This window comes from Vombatus ursinus, unplaced genomic scaffold (assembly GCF_900497805.2).
Source record: "Vombatus ursinus unplaced genomic scaffold, bare-nosed wombat genome assembly UNPS02014787.1, whole genome shotgun sequence".
NCBI classification, from domain to species: Eukaryota; Metazoa; Chordata; class Mammalia; order Diprotodontia; family Vombatidae; genus Vombatus; species Vombatus ursinus.
The window spans coordinates 3915442-3934111 of record NW_020954565.1 but is presented as its reverse complement, the minus strand read 5'-3'; the positions used below and the strand labels follow the sequence as shown (position 1 = coordinate 3934111).

Here is an 18670-nt window from a genome sequence, read left to right as displayed (position 1 = left end):
CATTTAACTAGCTGTGTGACCATGGGCAAATCACTTAACCCCATTGCCTGGCCAGAAAATAAAAATTGATATTAAGTTTACTAAGGACAAAGCACCTTTCTTGCTGACTAGTTCCCTAGTATTATTACCCCAGGACTACATATATACAAAGTCCTCAGAACCTTTCAGCAGTAGTACTTCATAGCATTTTGGTCCAGCCTGAGAAAGGACTTAAGTAATGTTGACTTACACACCAGGTATTCCGAGGAATAGTAAAGTTCATTTCTTCACTTCCTTTTCTAACTCTTCTATACTTATTTCTGGGGCCCTAAAAGCCATACTAGGTATACTTATTAGTCATGAATAAATTTTTTTTCCCGAAACTTTTGTTCTGTGCTAGCATCTTCTGCCATATCTTTCTCATTCTCTGCTCTAACCTTGTCTCTCTATGTTTTACTAACATTCTTTCCTAATTTTCCCATCCCTATCTACTGTGCTGTGAAGACTGATTACTCTAATGGTCAGTCTTCTAGTGTTGTAATTCTGAACTGCCTACGAAATAAACTTAAATCTCATAGTAAAAGACCATTGTTTTGGCACTAGAGACAGACAGATGGATCTCAAATGCTACTTCACCAGCCACCTGGAGCTGAACAGAATTGGTTTGTGTGCAACCATAACAACCTGATATCTGATACCCTTGTTAGAGAAAAGGGTTCCTTTTTTCCCCCTCCTTTTCTGAGGGGAATAAGTTATTTGTCAGTCCTCTTGATTTCTTTGCTTAAAAGAGGACTGACAAAATCTTGTTCAGAAACCTAACCTTGGGCAAGAAACCTAGCCTCTAGCCCTCAATTTCCTTATCTCTGAAATGAGGAGGTTGTACAGTATGGGCTTAAATTCTGTTATTGCTCCTGTATATTCCTTTTAAGTTAGAATTAGCCAAGTATGATACAGGTAGGAATAAAACATGTGTAAAGATGTGGCATCTTGCCAATAAGCTGTACCTATGTATTCCTGAATCTCTCAGAATTCTTTCACCTGTATATGGTTGTCAGAGTATTGGCCATCCTATTGTAGGCTAGAGTAAATATTAAGTTAAAAAAAAAGAATTATGAAAAGCCTTGAATAATATAAGTGCAGAACTAGACCTAAAGTGATTGTGATACCTTGATGTCGGATGTGTTGTAAGAGTTTCTGAGTCCCTTTTATTAGCTTTAAGTGAAGGCTCTTATATACCTGAAATAAGAAGCCAAAGAGAGAATAAAAGAATTTATTACACCCACAATTTTAGTCATTGCTTCCCAAATGATATAATTTGACTTGTGGAAGGATCCCAATTTGCTCTGACCTTGTGGTTGTCTTTTGGCATATACATCTTCCCTCTCAATTAGCCCATTGTAAACACTCCAGATGTAACCTTGAAGTGTAAGTCTCACAAACCTAGCTTTGAAAAGTAATTCCTTTAAGTTTATAGCTGTAAAATTTTGTTTCTTCCCCTGGATAATATTTGAGATTCAGTCTCCCTTGTGTAGGCTGTAAACAAAAATGATTTCTCTGGCTCTGTAGTTGAAGACTGTATAAGCTTTGTTAGAACTTTAACAGTGTTATTTTTCTCAGCTCTCAACCTATATGCTTGAGCCATAATCAAAATGGAGGTTTTAACCTCTAGGTTTCTGCATGATGATAGTGCCATTCGGCAGTAATTATCATGAGAACTGAGTGAGAATATTTTTTCCATATCAGATGATTTTACTTCTAAGAAAGAAGCAATTAACTAATTTGCAAGTTCTATATGCACTTAAATAAAACAAATCTTTCTCGTAGGATTTAGTCATTCAGTTGACTGATGATGCTGATCCATTTTTTCTGTATAACCTTGTTATATCTGAGGAAGATTTTCAGAGGTAAGTTGATGACTTAAGAGTTTTCTTTGTTTTATCTAATTAAATTTGAATATATGCTTTAATTTCTTAATGTTTTATGGGTATATTGGTAGCCTTTTAGCAACTTTGAATATATTGGAATTTTCTGTGTAATTTGGAGAAATTATGTGTTTATAAACTAATTCTATTCAGAATATTTGCAAGTTTGTGAGAGTGTTTTTTAGAGCATATCATTATAAAAATAGAAAAAATAGAAAAGTTAAAAATAGAAAAGTTGCAGCTTGAGTTAAATTGATTTTGAGGACATTGAATACTATTGATTAACATTGCTAATTACTAAGACAGAATGTTAAAATTACGATATCCAAATTTTAAAATTTGCCTTTTCTTATCTCTGATTTCACATATATGTAGTTTGAAACTGCAGCAAGGTCTTCTGGTAGACTTTTCAGCTTTTCCACAAAAATTTATAGATCTACTGCAGCAATGTACCCAGGAACAAGGCAAAGAAATTCCACGGTAAGTCTCATGAGGACACTGTGTTACTAAGCAATCTTAGACCAAATTTTCCTGAAAGGCATTTCATATACCCAAGGTTTCTCCATGTGTTATGAATACCTCTGTCTTTTTTTTTTTATTTAGCTTTCATTAAACCTAAAATTTCAAATTGTCTTTATTAAAATCAATAGTAGTATATTTCCTTCATTTCCCAAATCTAGATAAAGTCATTGAAACTATTTTAACAAAAGTTTGATCTTAGGTATGTGTGTTTGTTTTGTTTTTGTTTTTGTTTTTTTAATGAAGGATAGAAGCACTTATATGGAAAAAGAAAAGAATTTAAATATATCTGCTGTCTAAAATTCTTTTCAGAATATTTTTCCAAATGCAGTTTTATTTGTGTTATTTCTGGGAAATTTTTTAGAAAGTTATTTAGCACAAATGCCAGTTTATAATGAAACCTTTTTGTATACTTTGTGCAAAATTTGAATTTGTATTTAATTTAGCCTTATAAATGCTTTTTGGCCATATTCAAATAAAAAATGGAGGCTAAATTTTCAATCTTTCAATTTAGTTCTTTTTAATTAGTCTTTTTCATATATTTGTCCAGAGGTTTTGCATTTATACAAACTCAAAATTATGTGATAATCAAATATTATATATAATATGCCGGAATGTTTTTCAATGCATTTCTTTGTTAAAATATTTGTATAATGAAACTTTGAACTTAAGTGCCTGTCTTCTACCCTGCCACAAGTCCTTCAAGCTCAAGGAACATTTTATTTTCTCTCCTGATACCTTGGGTTAGGACTGGAGCTCTGCAGATGTTGTTTTTGAAGAATTAGATGTTTATGCTAGGAACAATTGTTAGCTGGTTTCCAGTTCAGGGCTTATATCATTGTACCTTCTAGACAGACACTGTAAGCCTTATTTTAATTGTGAAGTTAAGGGTTTTCCTGTGTGTCCCCACCTTTGTTAGTTTGTTTTTAAATATGGCAGATAGATACTGTTGTCAGTATCTTGAGATATGTCCTCATGTATACCCATTAAGGGCAGTGCCTTTGATTTAATGTTACAGCTTCACCACCTTGCTAAATATTTTAATGTGTAAACTTTCCTTTAAAGGTTTTTGCTACAGTTAGTTTCTACAGCAGCCATCTTGGATCACTCACCTGTATTTTTAAATGTGGTGGAGACAAATCCCTTTAAGCATCTTACACATCTTTCTCTAAAACTTCTACCTGGAAATGATATGGAAATAAAGAAATTTTTAGCAGGCTGTTTGAAATGTAGCAAGGTAAGGTTTGAATTTGCACACTGCCTTTCTGGGAGGCATTTTCTTCATCTGTAAAATCAAGACAGTTAGTTAGACTAGTTATTTCTAAGGTCCCTTCTAGCTCTAAAATTCTCTGATTTTGTTCTTTTTTAATTGAGTACAAAAGAACTATCATAAAATATTCAGGAATTTGGACATTTGCTCTCATACAATGTGTTTGAGTAAGTATAAATAGGTAGTTTAAAAGAGGCAAATTTCCATCTCATTTTTGAGTTTATTTTAGAATGTTCATTGTAGAGGAGATAGTGCAGCATAATAAAAAGAAGTACTAGATTAGAAGTCTGGAAAATGTTGTCTCGAAATTGTTACCAGTTAACTCAGTGACTGAGCAAGTCAGGTAATCTTTTGGTGCCCGGGTTATCTCAGTTGCCAAATGTAAGTAATAAAAAGCACCCCCTTCCTACTCCATCTTAAATAAGGAAACATGAAAATTCCCTGAAAAGTATAAATTGCCATATAAACATAAACTGCTTATTTCCTATAGAGAAAACAGGTATGCTTGGGCATTTTCTGATTTGTAATAATAGCTAGCATTTATATAGCACTTAAGGTTTGCTAAGCTTTCTGCATAATTCCTTTGATCTTAGAAATGTTGTTTTGGGACTAGTACTTAAATTAAAAATTGATTAACTTTGTTTTTTAATAGGAAGAAAAATTATCATTGGAGCAAACACTAGAGGATGTTACCAGGCAGTTAAACTTTACACAACAGGTAATTCAAAATTTTACCTTTTTTTCTTAGTTAATCATCTTTTTAATGCCCCTCAGTTGTCAGACTACTCCACCACAAAAGCAAAAATAAAACTAAAAAATAGTCACCTTCATTTATATACAGAATGTAAATCCCAGCTCAAATCTTTTGCTCTGTCCAAACATTCTTTTGATCCTATAGTTATTCCCATCTTTAGTATTTATTCAGTGCCATTCTATTTGTCTAAAATGTCCTGCCTCTTTCCCAGTGGGACTGGGCTACAGAGGAGGACAATCATTGCCTCTAAATTTAATGAATGGTCAGCTGTCTATAGCTCATTTCTGTATGTCGGATGCAGCTAGTTCTGGGGTTATCACTTGGCATCATTTTCCAGCTGACCTTAAGTTCTGCATTAGTGCTTAAATCAGCTCCTCACATCTTTTGTGGAGGGGAAGGGGCTAGAGATAGGGGTTGGAAAGGACAGATAAAGTCTGGCAAAGAGGGGAAGGGCTTAAAAGACAGACAACTGTTTATTTTTTTGAAGGTAGGAAGAGAAAAGGCCAAATTTTGAAATGATTTGTCTTTAGTGCTTCCCACTCACTTTCATTATATCTGTCCCTTTCCTACCTTCTGCTATACCATGGCCCTCCAAAAGAACCCAGTATCCTCAGGCTCTCCAAAATTCCTCTTTGCTATAAGAGAGATAATTCCTCTGAAATGTCTCTGCCTTGCTTTAGTTCCTTTTTTTCCTCCCTTAGTTAAAACTCCTTTTCTTCAGTGCCTGTCAGGTATTTTAAGGAAAGATATTTTATTAAACTAATCCTTAGGGAATTTGAATATTCCTCTGAGAGTGTTTGTTCACAGACCTGAGTAAATCTCCCAATTAGTGAAATACCTTGCCACATAGGGAAAATGTTTTTAGGTGAGGGAACCTTTCTTTAATCATACCATTCAACTTTTCTTCTTATTAGCAAAACATCAATGGTAATGGTAGAAATGGGGCTAGAAATACTCCTGTCCTCCTTTGTTCCTTTTTTTTACCTTGCTGCTTCTGGATTTTGGAAGTTTTTGGTTTTGATTGTGAAGATAAAATGAGTTAACATGAAATGTGCTTTGTAAACTTTATGCTATGCTATGCTATGCTACGCTACACTACGATTCCAGTGCTAGCTCTTACTCTATCTGGGTCCTCTAAAGGTTTCTAACAATGAAATAGCAGTTGCTGTAGCACGAAGACTACTTCCTCATGGTGCAATGAAGAGAGCACTGGAAGTGAAGATAGAGGGTCTGGGTACAAGGAAGGGGCCTATAAATCATTTCTCCTCATCAGGGTGATGTTTCTTTGTCTTCCACATGTACGGAAAAAGCATTATGATTGTGTAATTTAATTCAAATAAACTCAAGGTATAGTAGGCACTGACAGTGTCCAAAGTACCATGCTAGGCATTGAGAATCCAAAGACTGAAAGAAGACAGCTCTTGCCTTCAAGGAGATTGTGCTTTACAGGACAGGAAATGGAAGAGCTCTAGCAAAACTTGAGGGGGGATTCAACACTTGCCATTAATATTGACATGTTATTAGTTCTTCATTTCCCTTTTTTAATATTTGTGTTTAAAACTGTACAGACGTTGTCAGAAAAGATTCAGGAATTAGATAAGTTACGAAATGAATGGACATCACACACAGCAGCACTGACAAACAAGCATTCTCAAGAACTGACAAATGAGAAGGAAAAAGCCCTCCAGGTATGAACACAAATGGAAATATGTAAAATTCTTAGTTAATGAAATAATTTGATTATAGTAATTCTGAAGGAACCTTTTGGAAAACAAAACTGAGTATTATACAATTATAATGACCAAATTTGGCCCCAGAGGAGTGTTGGGAAAATATGCTGCCCTGTTACAAAACAAGGTGATATGCTCATGTTTGAAATTATTCCACAGGCTTAAGTTGAACATTTTTTAAAATAGGGGAAAGTTAATATTTTCAGAAAAGAATTTAGAACATGTTCACATATATTTCTTTCATATTTCTTTTTGTCTTCTCTTAATTTTTTGTTAATTATACTTTCATTTATCTACGTAGGCACAGGTTCAATCTCAGCAACAACATGAACAACAGAAAAAAGAACTAGAAAACATACATCAAAGAAACGTTCACCAGCTTCAGAGCAGATTGTCAGAATTGGAGACGGCCAATAAAGACTTAACAGAAAGAAAGTACAAAGGAGACTCCACCATTAGAGAACTTAAAGCAAAACTCTCTGGTGCAGAAGATGTATGGAATACTTTCTTTTTGTAATTGAAAACAGTGCTTTTATTTGGTAGATATTTATTTTATCATTTATTAGATGTAATTAAATTATTCGCTTGTTTTGGTGGGGTGACAAATACTGATGGTTCGAAGAAAATCTACAGAGATTCTGGAAATTATATTAAAAAGGCTTCAGTAGGGATTAGAATAATAACATAATAAATTTTTTCCCTTTTAGTCAAGGTCCAAAGAAGCAACTGGGAAATATGGCTCTCTAAATTTGAAAGTGCTTAATTTCTTGGTAGCTATTTTGTATTACTCAGGAACCTGGAAAGGACACTAGTTTTGGAGTCTGAGAATCTGGGTTCAAGCCAGAGCTTTGCCATTTACTAGCTGTGTTACTTGGGATAAATCACTTAATCTCTTTGGACTTTGGTCTCATCATCTGTTAAAATGAAGACGTTGGACTAGATACTCTCTAAAAGATTTGTAGTCCTTTCTTTTACTACTGTCACATCACTTTCTACCAAGAGAGCTGGAAGTCACAATCTTCCAGAGACTATTTTCTTATTTGTAATATGAGGGTGGCAGTATAAGTACTTCCTTTCCCATAGGATTATTGTAAAGCAATTGTTTGGTAAATCTTAAATTGTGATGTAATTGTGAGTTATTAGTAAATACTTATTATTGATGAAGCAGTAATCAGGCTCCCCCCAAAACTACTCCAAACAGATCTAGAAAACTTGGTAGTCCAAATCATGATAGGGATATCCAAAAAAACATCAGTGAGTCATTTTTCTGGCCTACGGCATCTTAGGGAGACAGAAAGGTCATCAGATACTAGGGATGAGATCTGGCCAGGAATGCTATTCTGTGCTGAGCATTGCAATATAGAGATAAGCTGTGTACCAGCGCAAATGGAAGTCCCAGATGTATGCTGAAGCACCTTGATAAGGACCGGCGCCATTTGGCAGTTTTGTTGCCCACTACCCAATTATGGGTCACTGATCTAAACATCTATACAAACAAGATGGGTTAGGGAACTGCTCACATTCGAACTTGACTCTCATCTGAACTTGTCAAAAGAGAGAGAAGAATATATATACACACACATACAGTTAGGTACAAAAATAAATTTTAACAGGAAAATGGGAAGGAAGGGGGAGAAAGACTGAAAAGAAATTAGTGGGAGTGTAGATTAAGGGAAGGATTATTAGGCCTGAGGAAAATAAACTAAAGGTGTAGAAAAATAAAGCTCTTTTTGAGGTGGCAAAGAATGGGAATGTGAAGGGGTTCCCATAAGCTTGAGAATGGCTGAGCAAAGTGTAATGTATGAATGTGATGAAATACTATTGTGCTATTTAATGTTGAAGGAGGGGCAGCTAGGTGGCACAGTGGATAGAGCACTAGCCTTGGAGTCAGCAGGACCTGAGTTCAAATTTGACCTCAGACATATAACACTTAGTAGCTGTGTGACTCTGGGCAAAGTGACTTAACCCCTATTGCCTTACTGAAAAAAAAAAGAAAAGAAAAGAAATGAAGGAGGTGTTTTCATAGAGACCTGGGAAGACTTTTATGAATTGATACAGAATCAAGTGAGCAGAACAATTTATACAGTGCAAACAATATGGTAAAGACAGTTTTGAAATAATTAGGAAGTCTGATCAATGTCATTACTAACCATAATTCCAGAGGACTGATGATGAAACAGGCTACCTATTTCCTCATAGAGGTGAAGGACTGAATTCGGAGTAAGACATATTTTTTTGCATGAGGCCAATACAGAAATTTGTTTTGTTTGCAACATTGTTTTGATGATCGAAAAAAAAATTTAAGAATTGTTAAAAAGTGAGGCATTAATTCAGATAAATAAAATTTAGGTCTCGAAAAGTTTCTTTATGTTTTTGCTAAATGGTAGACTTTTTAAAAAAGTCTTGTATTAGTTTATTCATATCTGTTGACAAATTTCTGGTGACTTTTCCCTTAATTTGATTGTAAGGATTCTTTTCTTCTATAACAGACCGAATTATAAAACAGATGTAGATACAGCACAGATTTTTTAAAGCTCTTTTAAATTACTTGTACTAGAAACTTAGTTGACTCGTTTATATTTTCAACCTTATTATCTCTAATTAGAACCAACACATATTTATAATAATTTTTTCTATTTTAGGAGTGCCAGAGGGCTAAGCAAGAAGTCCTTTCCTTGAGAAGAGAGAATTCTACTCTTGATGCTGAATGTCATGAAAAAGAGAAGCACATTAATCAGCTTCAAACTAAAGTAGCTGTTTTGGAACAGGAAATTAAAGATAAAGATCAGCTTGTTATAAGAACAAAAGAAGCATTTGACACAATTCAGGAACAAAAGGTAATGCATTAAAAAATATTTTAACTAATAAACACATTAGTAAGTTGCACTTCTTCCAAGGAGCACAAAGGGTTCAATTTTTAATATTTTATAATTTAGGTGGCCCTAGAAGAAAATGGAGAGAAGAATCGGGTACAGTTAGGAAAACTTGAAGCCACAATAAAATCATTATCTGCTGAACTTCTTAAGGTTTGTTTTAAGATGTTTAAGAGAATTCTTCATGTATGCTATGGCATTATGTTTAGTAGTGTATCTGATGAGAATATTTCACAGGCAAATGAAATTATCAAGAAATTACAAGGTGATATCAAAACTCTAATGAGCAAATTAAAACTGAAGAATACAGTTACAATTCAGCAAGAAAAACTACTAGCTGAAAAGGAAGAAAAATTGAAAAAAGAACAAAAGGAGGTACAAGATATTGGACAAGCTCTCCGAAGTAAAGAGCAAGAGGTAGTTAATATTTAATAATTTTCAAAACTATATCTTGACTGTTTATGAAGATTTAATGTAGTCCTATAAATTGTAGCTATTGTTTAGGAATGAAATTCAATGTTGGAGAATTTTTAAAAATTTTTTACAAAAGAATCTGATTGGATTGAAGTTAAATATAATTAAACCATTAACTCGAAATAATGAAATTTGCCTGTTTGGTTTGAAAAAGTCAGGTATTTTGACTCAGCATACGTTAAGTTTTTATGTTTTTCATCACTTCATTGGAATAAATAATTCCTTCAACTTCTTAATCCTATTTTAGCTTTTCCAGTACATGACTTAATTATATTGAAATATTTCAGGTAAGCAAATTGCAAGAACAGTTAGAAGTTACAGTACAAAAACTTGAAGAGAGCAAACAGCTTCTGAAGAATAATGAAAAATGTAAGTTTGTTGAATGAAAATAGCTAACGTATGGATGGATGGCACTTTAAGGTTTACATTTCTAGGTAGCCACTCCTAGCCTACCTAGTTGCTTCTTTAAGAACAAAACCTCTCCATTTTACTTTTGTACTTAAAGATTGTACTTAAATTTATTTGCCCTCAAAGAACTTATTTTCTAATGAGAGGAAGTAACATGTATAATATATGTATATACATAATATATAAAAAATTACTATCGTAGTTATGGGAGTGGGAGGTGGAATACCCTTCTTAGATCGGACTAATTTCCCATCTTTTTGTTAAGAATTTGGCTCAAATGCCATGTTCTCCATGGAACTTTTTTTTTTTTAATTATTCCTTTACTTTTCTTATTATACACACTCATTTCATCCTACCTTTTGTTATTGTTTGTGTACATGTTTCATTGTTACCTTTTATGAGACCATATACTCTTTGGGGGTAGAGACTGTATCTTACTCCAACATCACTAGTGCCTTGTACACAGCAGGAGTTCAGTAAATATTTGTCTAATAAGTGAAGAAGTATTGCGAGTATGGTCTTTGATAATTAAAATTTTTAAATGAAATCCTGTAATTCTGTTTTTTAGTTAACTTCTTTATCCTGGATTTTATTTTACATAAGACTCAAAAGAATAACAGTTACATGTCCAGTTTTGAATTTTAAAAAAAAATGCTTTTCAAGGTATCTGAGAATGCCAGACTTTTCCTTGCATTATAATCTTACTACTTTTTGTCACCATTCTCATGGCATTGTTAGATGATTAATATTTGTTAATACTTGACAATATAGTAGGGGCATCTAGATTGTAACTCTGCCACAGTGTTATCTAACTGTGTGTAGGGAGGTTATCTGAGAGTGATTCCTTTTCTCATTTTTATTGTAGAGATACTACATTTTGAAATTTATTTAATTTTTTAAATTTGGAATTTGAAGTAATGTTTATTTTGAAATTAGTTCTGTTATGAGTAGATTAAACCAGACCCTTTCCCTTTTAAAATTCTTTGTTAGAAGGGATAGAGCTCTGGTGGAAGGAGTGGGAAAGGAAATATTCAGAAATGTGGGCAATGTAAAAATTAATGATAACAGTAAAAGTAATTTTTTAAAAGAATAGATACACTTTAGCTGCCAGAGAATATGAAGGCCTGACCATGTCACCCCCCCTTAGTTAGTAAACACCAGTGGTTCCCTGTCTACCTCTAGGATTAAATACAAATTCCTCTTGTTTGATCTTTGAAGTTCTTCATAATCTGCTTTGCACCTCGTGCCCTCCCCTTCCCACTCCACCCCTTTCCACCCCTTCCCACCCCACCAACCTTTTGAATCTTCTTACTTTATACCCCACCATGTACTCTGATCTAGTAACACTGATCTCTTTGCTATTCCACTAATAAGACACTTTGTCTCCCAACTCTGGGCGTTCTTACTGGTTATTCCCCCAAGCCTCAAATGCTTCACAATTCTATTTCCTGGCTTCCCTGGCTTCCATCAAGTCCTTAATAAATTCTGCTTCCCTCAGGAAGTCTTTCCTGATCTCCCTAATTCTAGTGCCTTCCCTCTGTTAATTATTTCCAGTTTATCCGTTACAGTTTGTACATAATGATTTGCATGTTGTTTCTACCATTAGAGTATGAGCTACTTGAGAGCAGGGACTGTCTTTTATTTATTTATTTTTTGTGAGGCATTCGGGGTTAAATGACTTGCCCAAGGTCACACAGCTAGTGTCAAGTGTCTGAGTCTGGATTTGAACTCAGGTCTTCCTGACTCCAGGGCCAATCTATCCACTGTGCCACCTAGCTGCCCCTTTTGTTTTTATATCCCTAGTGCTTAGGTCAAGTGCCTGACACATAGTAAGTGCTTAATAAATGTTTATTGACTGGCTGAATGAACTTTCTACTGAAGTTTCAACAGCAGGTGAGAACTGACCTATATGGTGATTAGCAAATCAAAACATAACATTTTTATTTGGAAAGATTTAGATAATCCTATATATTGTCTCTGCTGACACATTAGGAGAGTTGGCAATGTTTTTTGGAATTCAGAAGATTAGTTTTGAAGTGTAATACAGGTTTTAAATGTGTTTGACACAAATGCAAAAATAGAAGGGCAAAGCCAAATGTTTGAATTTATTTGTTTTTCTTTTATGAAGTAATCACATGGCTAAATAAAGAACTGAATGAAAATCAGCTAGTAAGAAAGCAAGACCTTTTGGGATCCTCCACAACTCTACCTGCTCAGCCTGGCAACACCACCATCAGAAGTGGAATTTCTCCTAATCAGAACATGGTAAGATTCAAATTCATATCAGCTAACTTTTATGATAGAGTCAAACACAGATCCATCCCGTAAGCCCTTTACTGTGAGACTTCCTTCCAAGTTTACATTAATGATTACTCTTGCAGTTTGTTCATTTTGCAAGGTCCAAATCCATCTAATTGTATTATAGGCTTGCACAAGCATCTTTTCCATAAGAATACTGTTTATTAATGTAAATTATCAAGTGCTTGGCTCAAATCTAGGGGGACTATAGCTACAGCATTTTCTTATCTACCCAAGTATTAACCCCTTTATAAAAGGAAATGAGATTAGTCAGACCTGACCTGTTCTTACTGAAGCCAGTGCTGGTTTTTTGTAACATTACATCTTTTTCTAAATGTTCACTAACCATCTCTTTAATGAGCTGTTCTGGAATGTTCCCAGGCATCAGTCATTGGCCAATAGTTTATAGATTTCATTGCTTTTCTATTGAAAATCAGGACATTTGCACCTGTCAACTCCTTCAGTGCTGCTTCCGTTTTCCATGATCTTTCAAATTTAACTGACAGTGGCTCAGCAGTCGCATCATTTTTTCAGTATTTTACAATGTAGTTCATCTGGGCTGGGTGATTTGAATTCATCAAAGTCAAGTAGGTGCTTGAACTCTTCCTATCATCTTGCTAATATTGGCATATGTTTTCATATTAGCCATTTTACCTTCTCCTTGGCAAAGAGAAGAGGAGCAAAATAAGGATTGGTTGTTTCTACCTTTTCTCTGGTAGCTGTCTTCATCGCATTCTTGAGGGGCAGCAGTTTTCTTTATTCTCTGATCCTCCTCTTTTCCCAGGATAGCTTTTCAAAAGCCCCTTTTTATCCTCAGCTTTTCTTGACAGCTTACCTCATTCTGTAATGTAGCACTTCTGAAACTCCTCTTAGAGTATTAATCTATGCTTTTGTATTCATTCATCTGGTTTCTTATCCTCCCAACTCTTCAGACAATTAACTATTTTTCCTCATATCAGAATTGTTTTTCTTTGTGTCTTCCAGATTCCATTCTTGAAAGTTTACCACCCCCTTGACCTAACTTTCCAGATAGAATTTTAGACTGTAGTATCCTTACTATTTTTCCTGCAAATGTTTTGAAATCTACATTCACCAAATCTAGAGTATGTATCAGACTGTGCCTGGCCTTCTCTTTTTTTTTTTTTTCTTCCCCTATCACAGAAGATAGAATGGTTACCCTGTCTACCTGCAAGATTCCCATCTTTTCTACTGCAACACCTTTTCCTCCCTGTTGATGAAAATCAGATCTAGATTTCTCCCTTGTTAGATCCTAAATCTTTTGAAGGATGACATTATCATTATGGCAAGTCAGGAAATTATTACCCTGTAAAAGCCTCATGAGGACCAGATTCTGACTCTTCTTCCCAAAATGTTCATCACTTGAACCTACCTTTCCTCTAGCTATTGTTCTCAGGCTCGCCTTCCTTTTACAGTTAAACTCTGAGAAAAAGCTTCCTGTCTTCGTTGCCTCCATTTCCTCACCTCCCATTTTCCTACCTCTTGAGAGTTCTAACCTCTTCACCATACTAAAACTGCTCTTTGCAAGTTTACCGTGATCTCTTCATTTCTAAATCTAGGGGACTTTTCTCAAGAAAAGTTAGTACTTATCCTTGACCTTTTTCTGGCATATAATACCACTGTGTCAAACCCTCCACTTGGATACTCTTTCCTTCCTGGGTTTTTGCACCACTACTTTATCTTAGTTGTCCTCATATTTGGTTGACTTTTTCTTCTCAGTCTCTTTTGCTGGATCATCTTCTATGTTCTGTTCTCTAACCATTGGTGTGCCCTAAGGTTCTGTCCTGGACTCTCTTTTCATCTCTTTCCACCCTTTCTTTTGGTGATTTCTTTATCTTTTATAGGTTCTATCATCTCTGTGTAGATCCCTTCCAAATCTGACTGTCCAGCAGTAATCTTTCTGCTGTGCTCTAGTGCTTCATCAACATCTGTATGTCTTATATCTTCAGCTATATGAACCATAGGCATCTCAGATTCAGTGTGCCAGAAAGAGAATTATCTTTCTACCCTCAGTCTGCTGCTGCAAATTTTCCTTTTTCTCTTTTTCTCCATACTTATACTGACTCAGGTTCACATCCTCACTGTCCTCTTGGACTCTTCTTTTTCTCATCACCAATATCCATTCAGTTGCCAAGTCTTATGCATTTTTCCTCTGCTGAATATCTCTACTTACGTGACCACCATCCTATTTCAGGTCCTCATTGTCTTTAAGATGGGCAATTCAAACAATTGGATTTTCAGCTTGCTGTTTTTCTGTCTCAGTTCCATCTTCCACACAGCTTCCAAAGTAATCTTCCAGTAGAATGTAAGTTCTTTGAGAACAGGAACTGTTTCTTTTTTTTTTTTCTGTCTTTATGTCCCCAGTGTTGGCACATGGTAAATGTGTAAATGCTTGTGGGAATTTGAATTTCCAAAGTACTGATTCTTTCCATGGTTTGTGAAAGAACAAAGGTCCTCTCCCTTATTCTTATCTACCTCAACCTAATATCCACTTCAGGTATACCTGCCTTTCCACTGTGCCCCCTGGAATTTCCTGCCATAAGTAACAAATTTGTCACTGTAAACCTCTCCTTCTCTTGCTTCTTTCATATTTGGGTCTTCCTGAGACCTGGCTCCCACAAATGACTCTGTGTCCTGGCCGTCCTTTCCAGCGTTGGTTGTACTTCTCTCCCCCCACCCCTCTTCACTGGTAGTGGAATCAGAATACTTCTTTTTCTTCATTGTCATTTCTCCTCTATAACCAGCACTCAGTAACCTTTCCTGCTTTCCAGTTTACTCTATCCAAATGTATCATCCTATCCAGACCCTGGGAGTTGTTACCTACCAACCTATAGGACATTCTTCCTCATTTCTCACTGAATTCAGTATCTGGGCTTCTCTGTCCCAACTCCTTCTCTCATATTAAGAGAATCAGTATACATGTTGATGTTTCCTCAGATATTGTTTTCCTAATTCTTCATTTTGTTCATCTACTCCACCACTTCACAGAAACAGTCATACCATTGATCTTATTGTCCACAGGTGTTCTGCTTCCCTGTTCATGAACTCTGCAATTGTTTTATCTAATCACAATCCTTTAACATTTTGTCCCTCCCTCTGCCTTACAACCCCTAACTGTATTCTTTCTTCTTGTACCTCCAGTCTCTCTACTTTTAGAGCTTATCACAATCTGGCTCCGTCTTTGCTTCTATAAACACTGTACATTTCAGCTAGACTAGACCACTGGGTGTTTTCCAAACTAGGCATTCCAGTGCCTGCCTTCTTTCCTCACCTTCCCCTACTGGACTGCCTAGCTTCATTCAAGGCCCAACTCAGGAGCAACCTCTTAAAGCATAATATGATCATGGATTTAGAGCTGGAAGGGACGTGGGAGGCCAGCTAGTTCAACCCCTCTGATTTTATAGATAAGGAAAATAAGTCGTGGAGAAGATAAGGGACTTGGCCAAGAGTACATAGATAGTAAGTAACAAAACAGGGATTTATACTCAGGATTTCTGACTGCAAATCCCATGCTTTTTCCACTGAGACATGCTGTCTTTGGGGAATTTTTCTGATTATGCAACTATTAATGTTCTCTCCTCAAATTTAAAAAAAAAAATGTATATATGTTCCATCAGGGAGTGTAAACTTGAGGGCAGAAACTAATTTTTAATTTTGTCTTTGTATCCCTATTACCTTGCACATTTCCCTCTGACCCCATTCCCCTGGCCTAAAATAACTGACTACATTTACTAGGACCTTTCTCTTTTAAAACAACTGGCTGTAATGTGGAGTGTCTATAAAGAGTAACATGAAAGGAGCCTAGAAGGAAAGGCTGGAGCCAGACTATGAATACAGTTAGGGGTCGTGAGGCAGGGGGTGGGGTGAAATTAGATAATTAGATGTTAGTATATGTTTTTTTAAATGAGTTACTTAAACTAAAATTTTATTTTAAGTTAAATAAGGTGAATTTTAAATTAACAAGGAAAAAACAACACAAAATAATTTCATTCCACAGAGATAAGACCATAAACTATAAATATTTAGTGGAAATGATAGTAATAAAAATTTATAGTTACAGGATAATTAGTTAATTCATATAATTACCTACAATGAAATATTGAGTTTCTCTGTATGGGCTATTCTGGACCAAGGATGAGCCAGACACTGTTGACTTTGGTAAACAAGGCTAGCTATAGGGCTGAGGTAACTTGGTCTCAGAGGATAGGGTGAACAACTGTGTGTCTTACTATTCTGTGGGTCAGCCATGTGGCATAGTGGGTGAAGTGCTGGACTTGGAAGTGAGAAAGACTTGAGTTCTAAGAGTGTCTCATATATTTATTAGCTGTGTGACCCAGGACAAGTCACTTAACTTCTGTGCCTCAATTTCTTCATCTGTAAAATGTAATTTTTGTTATTTAAAATATTATTAAATGTTATCCTCTTGTTATTTAGCTTTAGTAGCTTAAAACTGCACTAACACTTTTGGGGTGTGCTGTGTATACATAAAGCACTTTGCAAAACTTTAAAGGACTTTGAAATGCTAGCTATTATTTCCATAACTTGCTGGTGCTTACTGGTAAGTAATATTAAGTAATACTATTTATAGCTTTCATTTTTCCTTAATGATACTTTCTTCCCCTCCACTTTTTTTTTTAGCTTGATAACAGACTACCTCTTCCAAACTGTGGAATTGGCTATCCTGTTTCTTCCGCATTTACTTACCACAGTACCTTCCCTCATGCTGTAGCTTCGAAAAGCACTGCTCATCCAGTTTCTGGACCAAAGGTAGCCATTTTATTTTATTTATAAATGGAGATTTTTATGTTTGATTAAAAACAGAACTGAAGACTCTTTTATAAAGCACTTTTATATTTTAAACTGTACTTGAATGTTTCTTCTTGGCCTCCTCCAAAATAAACCATATAACTAGGAGTTGATAAATGCTGCTATAATTCTGAAGTCTAATAACACCTTTCTACTTAAGATATCCCGTGGAAAGAGAACTCCCAGTATAATTGGAATTGACCATGTGACACTTAAGAATATATTTACGTGTGGTATCATAGTCTGTTGCCTGGGTTGATGGGATAAATTAATAAATTCACTGTACATTGGCAAAGGAAAGATGTTCCTTAAGTGATTTTCATCAAATCATTTTTTCTTTCAAAATGTATCTTTGAAATTTTGATTCATTATGTACATTTTTTTTTACATGTAACTTTTCAGGAACTTAACATAATTTCCAAAGTGTGCCCAAGATATACTAGAACCACCTGCTCAAAGGATATACAAAGTGTGACCATAAAGTAATGAGATTGATTTTATTGTATGGCTTGTTGGGAGCAGAGGAGTAAACAGAACAGGGGTTTATTTCATCCTGTAGCAGCAGTCCTTTCAAGGTCAGTCAGTAAGTCTTAGGCTAGAAGCTGTGATGAATTGAATTGTGTATGGTTTTTCAAATAAAAATAAGTTGCCTAAACTAAAATTTTAAGTTAAATATGCTAGTGATACACTTGAAATATTATAAGAAGCATAGGGATGAAATGTTAAGAATTTTTGACAGCAGTAAAGTTTTTAAAAGGTAGAGAGGATCTAGAAATAAAATTTCACAATCAAAAGGGACTTCATTGACTAATTCATATTTGAAAAAGTCAGGCATTATTAAGCACCTAGTATGTTCAAGGGGGAAACAGAGAGGCAGAAGACAGTCCCTGCCCTTGAGGAATACACGGGCATTCTGTTGAGGGACACAGGCAAACAAGTACAGTCGAGCTATATTGGTTTTCAGAGCCAAGCAAGGATTTGTTATTTGATCATGGAGGTGTTAGGGAGCTACTGGAGTTCATTGAGTAGAAGAGTGACATGGTTGAACCTTTCATTTAGGAAAATCACTTTGGTAACTGTGTGGAAGACGAACTGGAATAGGGAGAAACTTGAGGCAGGCTGACCCACCAGCAGCCTATTGCAGTAGGCAAGTGGGAGGTGATGAGAGCCTTCACCGGTATCCAAGGAGAGAAGGGGGCCCTCTCGGGCTTATTTCCCCTGTAAGATTTTAGCTTGTGGAGTTGTATTTATCCTTTCTTTGATCTCTTTGATACCTGCTATCCCATAGTCTATGTTATGTGTCGGTTGAGGTAGTAGTCATTTGTCCTTAATGTTCCCATCATTTCTATAACCATTTCTTCCCCGTTATTAGAATCAGATCTAAAGTAGAAATTGCCCTAATTGGTTCTTCCACCTTTAAAAAAGGGAATGAAATTTTAAATAAGAATGAAATGATAATTAAAACAAGGCTTGTCTTTTGTTAGAGAGATCCTAGTAGATAGCTAAATAGTTCAAGTCCTTCATCATACTGTGTGATGCCTCTGTACTAGGTTTTTGATGTTTCTTAAATGCCTCATCTGTCTTATTTTTATCATGGTAATCTATAGTATGCTTCAATA

At 35.4% G+C, this 18670-nt stretch overlaps 1 protein-coding gene across 2 annotated transcripts in view; it reads left to right on the top strand.

The window, feature by feature from the left end:
* SASS6 (SAS-6 centriolar assembly protein) overlaps positions 1-18670 on the top strand; it is a 32174-nt gene that overhangs the window by 6073 nt on the left and 7431 nt on the right. The window contains exons 3-15 of one of the 2 annotated variants that reach the window (XR_003569611.1): positions 1804-1883; positions 2277-2381; positions 3486-3657; positions 4343-4408; positions 6013-6132; positions 6476-6667; positions 8817-9011; positions 9111-9200; positions 9285-9464; positions 9809-9890; positions 12058-12194; positions 16884-17012; positions 17454-17626. Coding sequence is in view for 1 of the 2 variants with exons in the window: in XM_027868240.1 (XP_027724041.1) it covers positions 1804-1883; positions 2277-2381; positions 3486-3657; positions 4343-4408; positions 6013-6132; positions 6476-6667; positions 8817-9011; positions 9111-9200; positions 9285-9464; positions 9809-9890; positions 12058-12194; positions 16884-17012 (1548 nt within the window). In the remaining variant the exon portion in view is untranslated. The remainder of the gene's footprint in view (positions 1-1803; positions 1884-2276; positions 2382-3485; positions 3658-4342; positions 4409-6012; positions 6133-6475; positions 6668-8816; positions 9012-9110; positions 9201-9284; positions 9465-9808; positions 9891-12057; positions 12195-16883; positions 17013-17453; positions 17627-18670) is intronic. The other variant, XM_027868240.1, reaches the window with a different exon arrangement.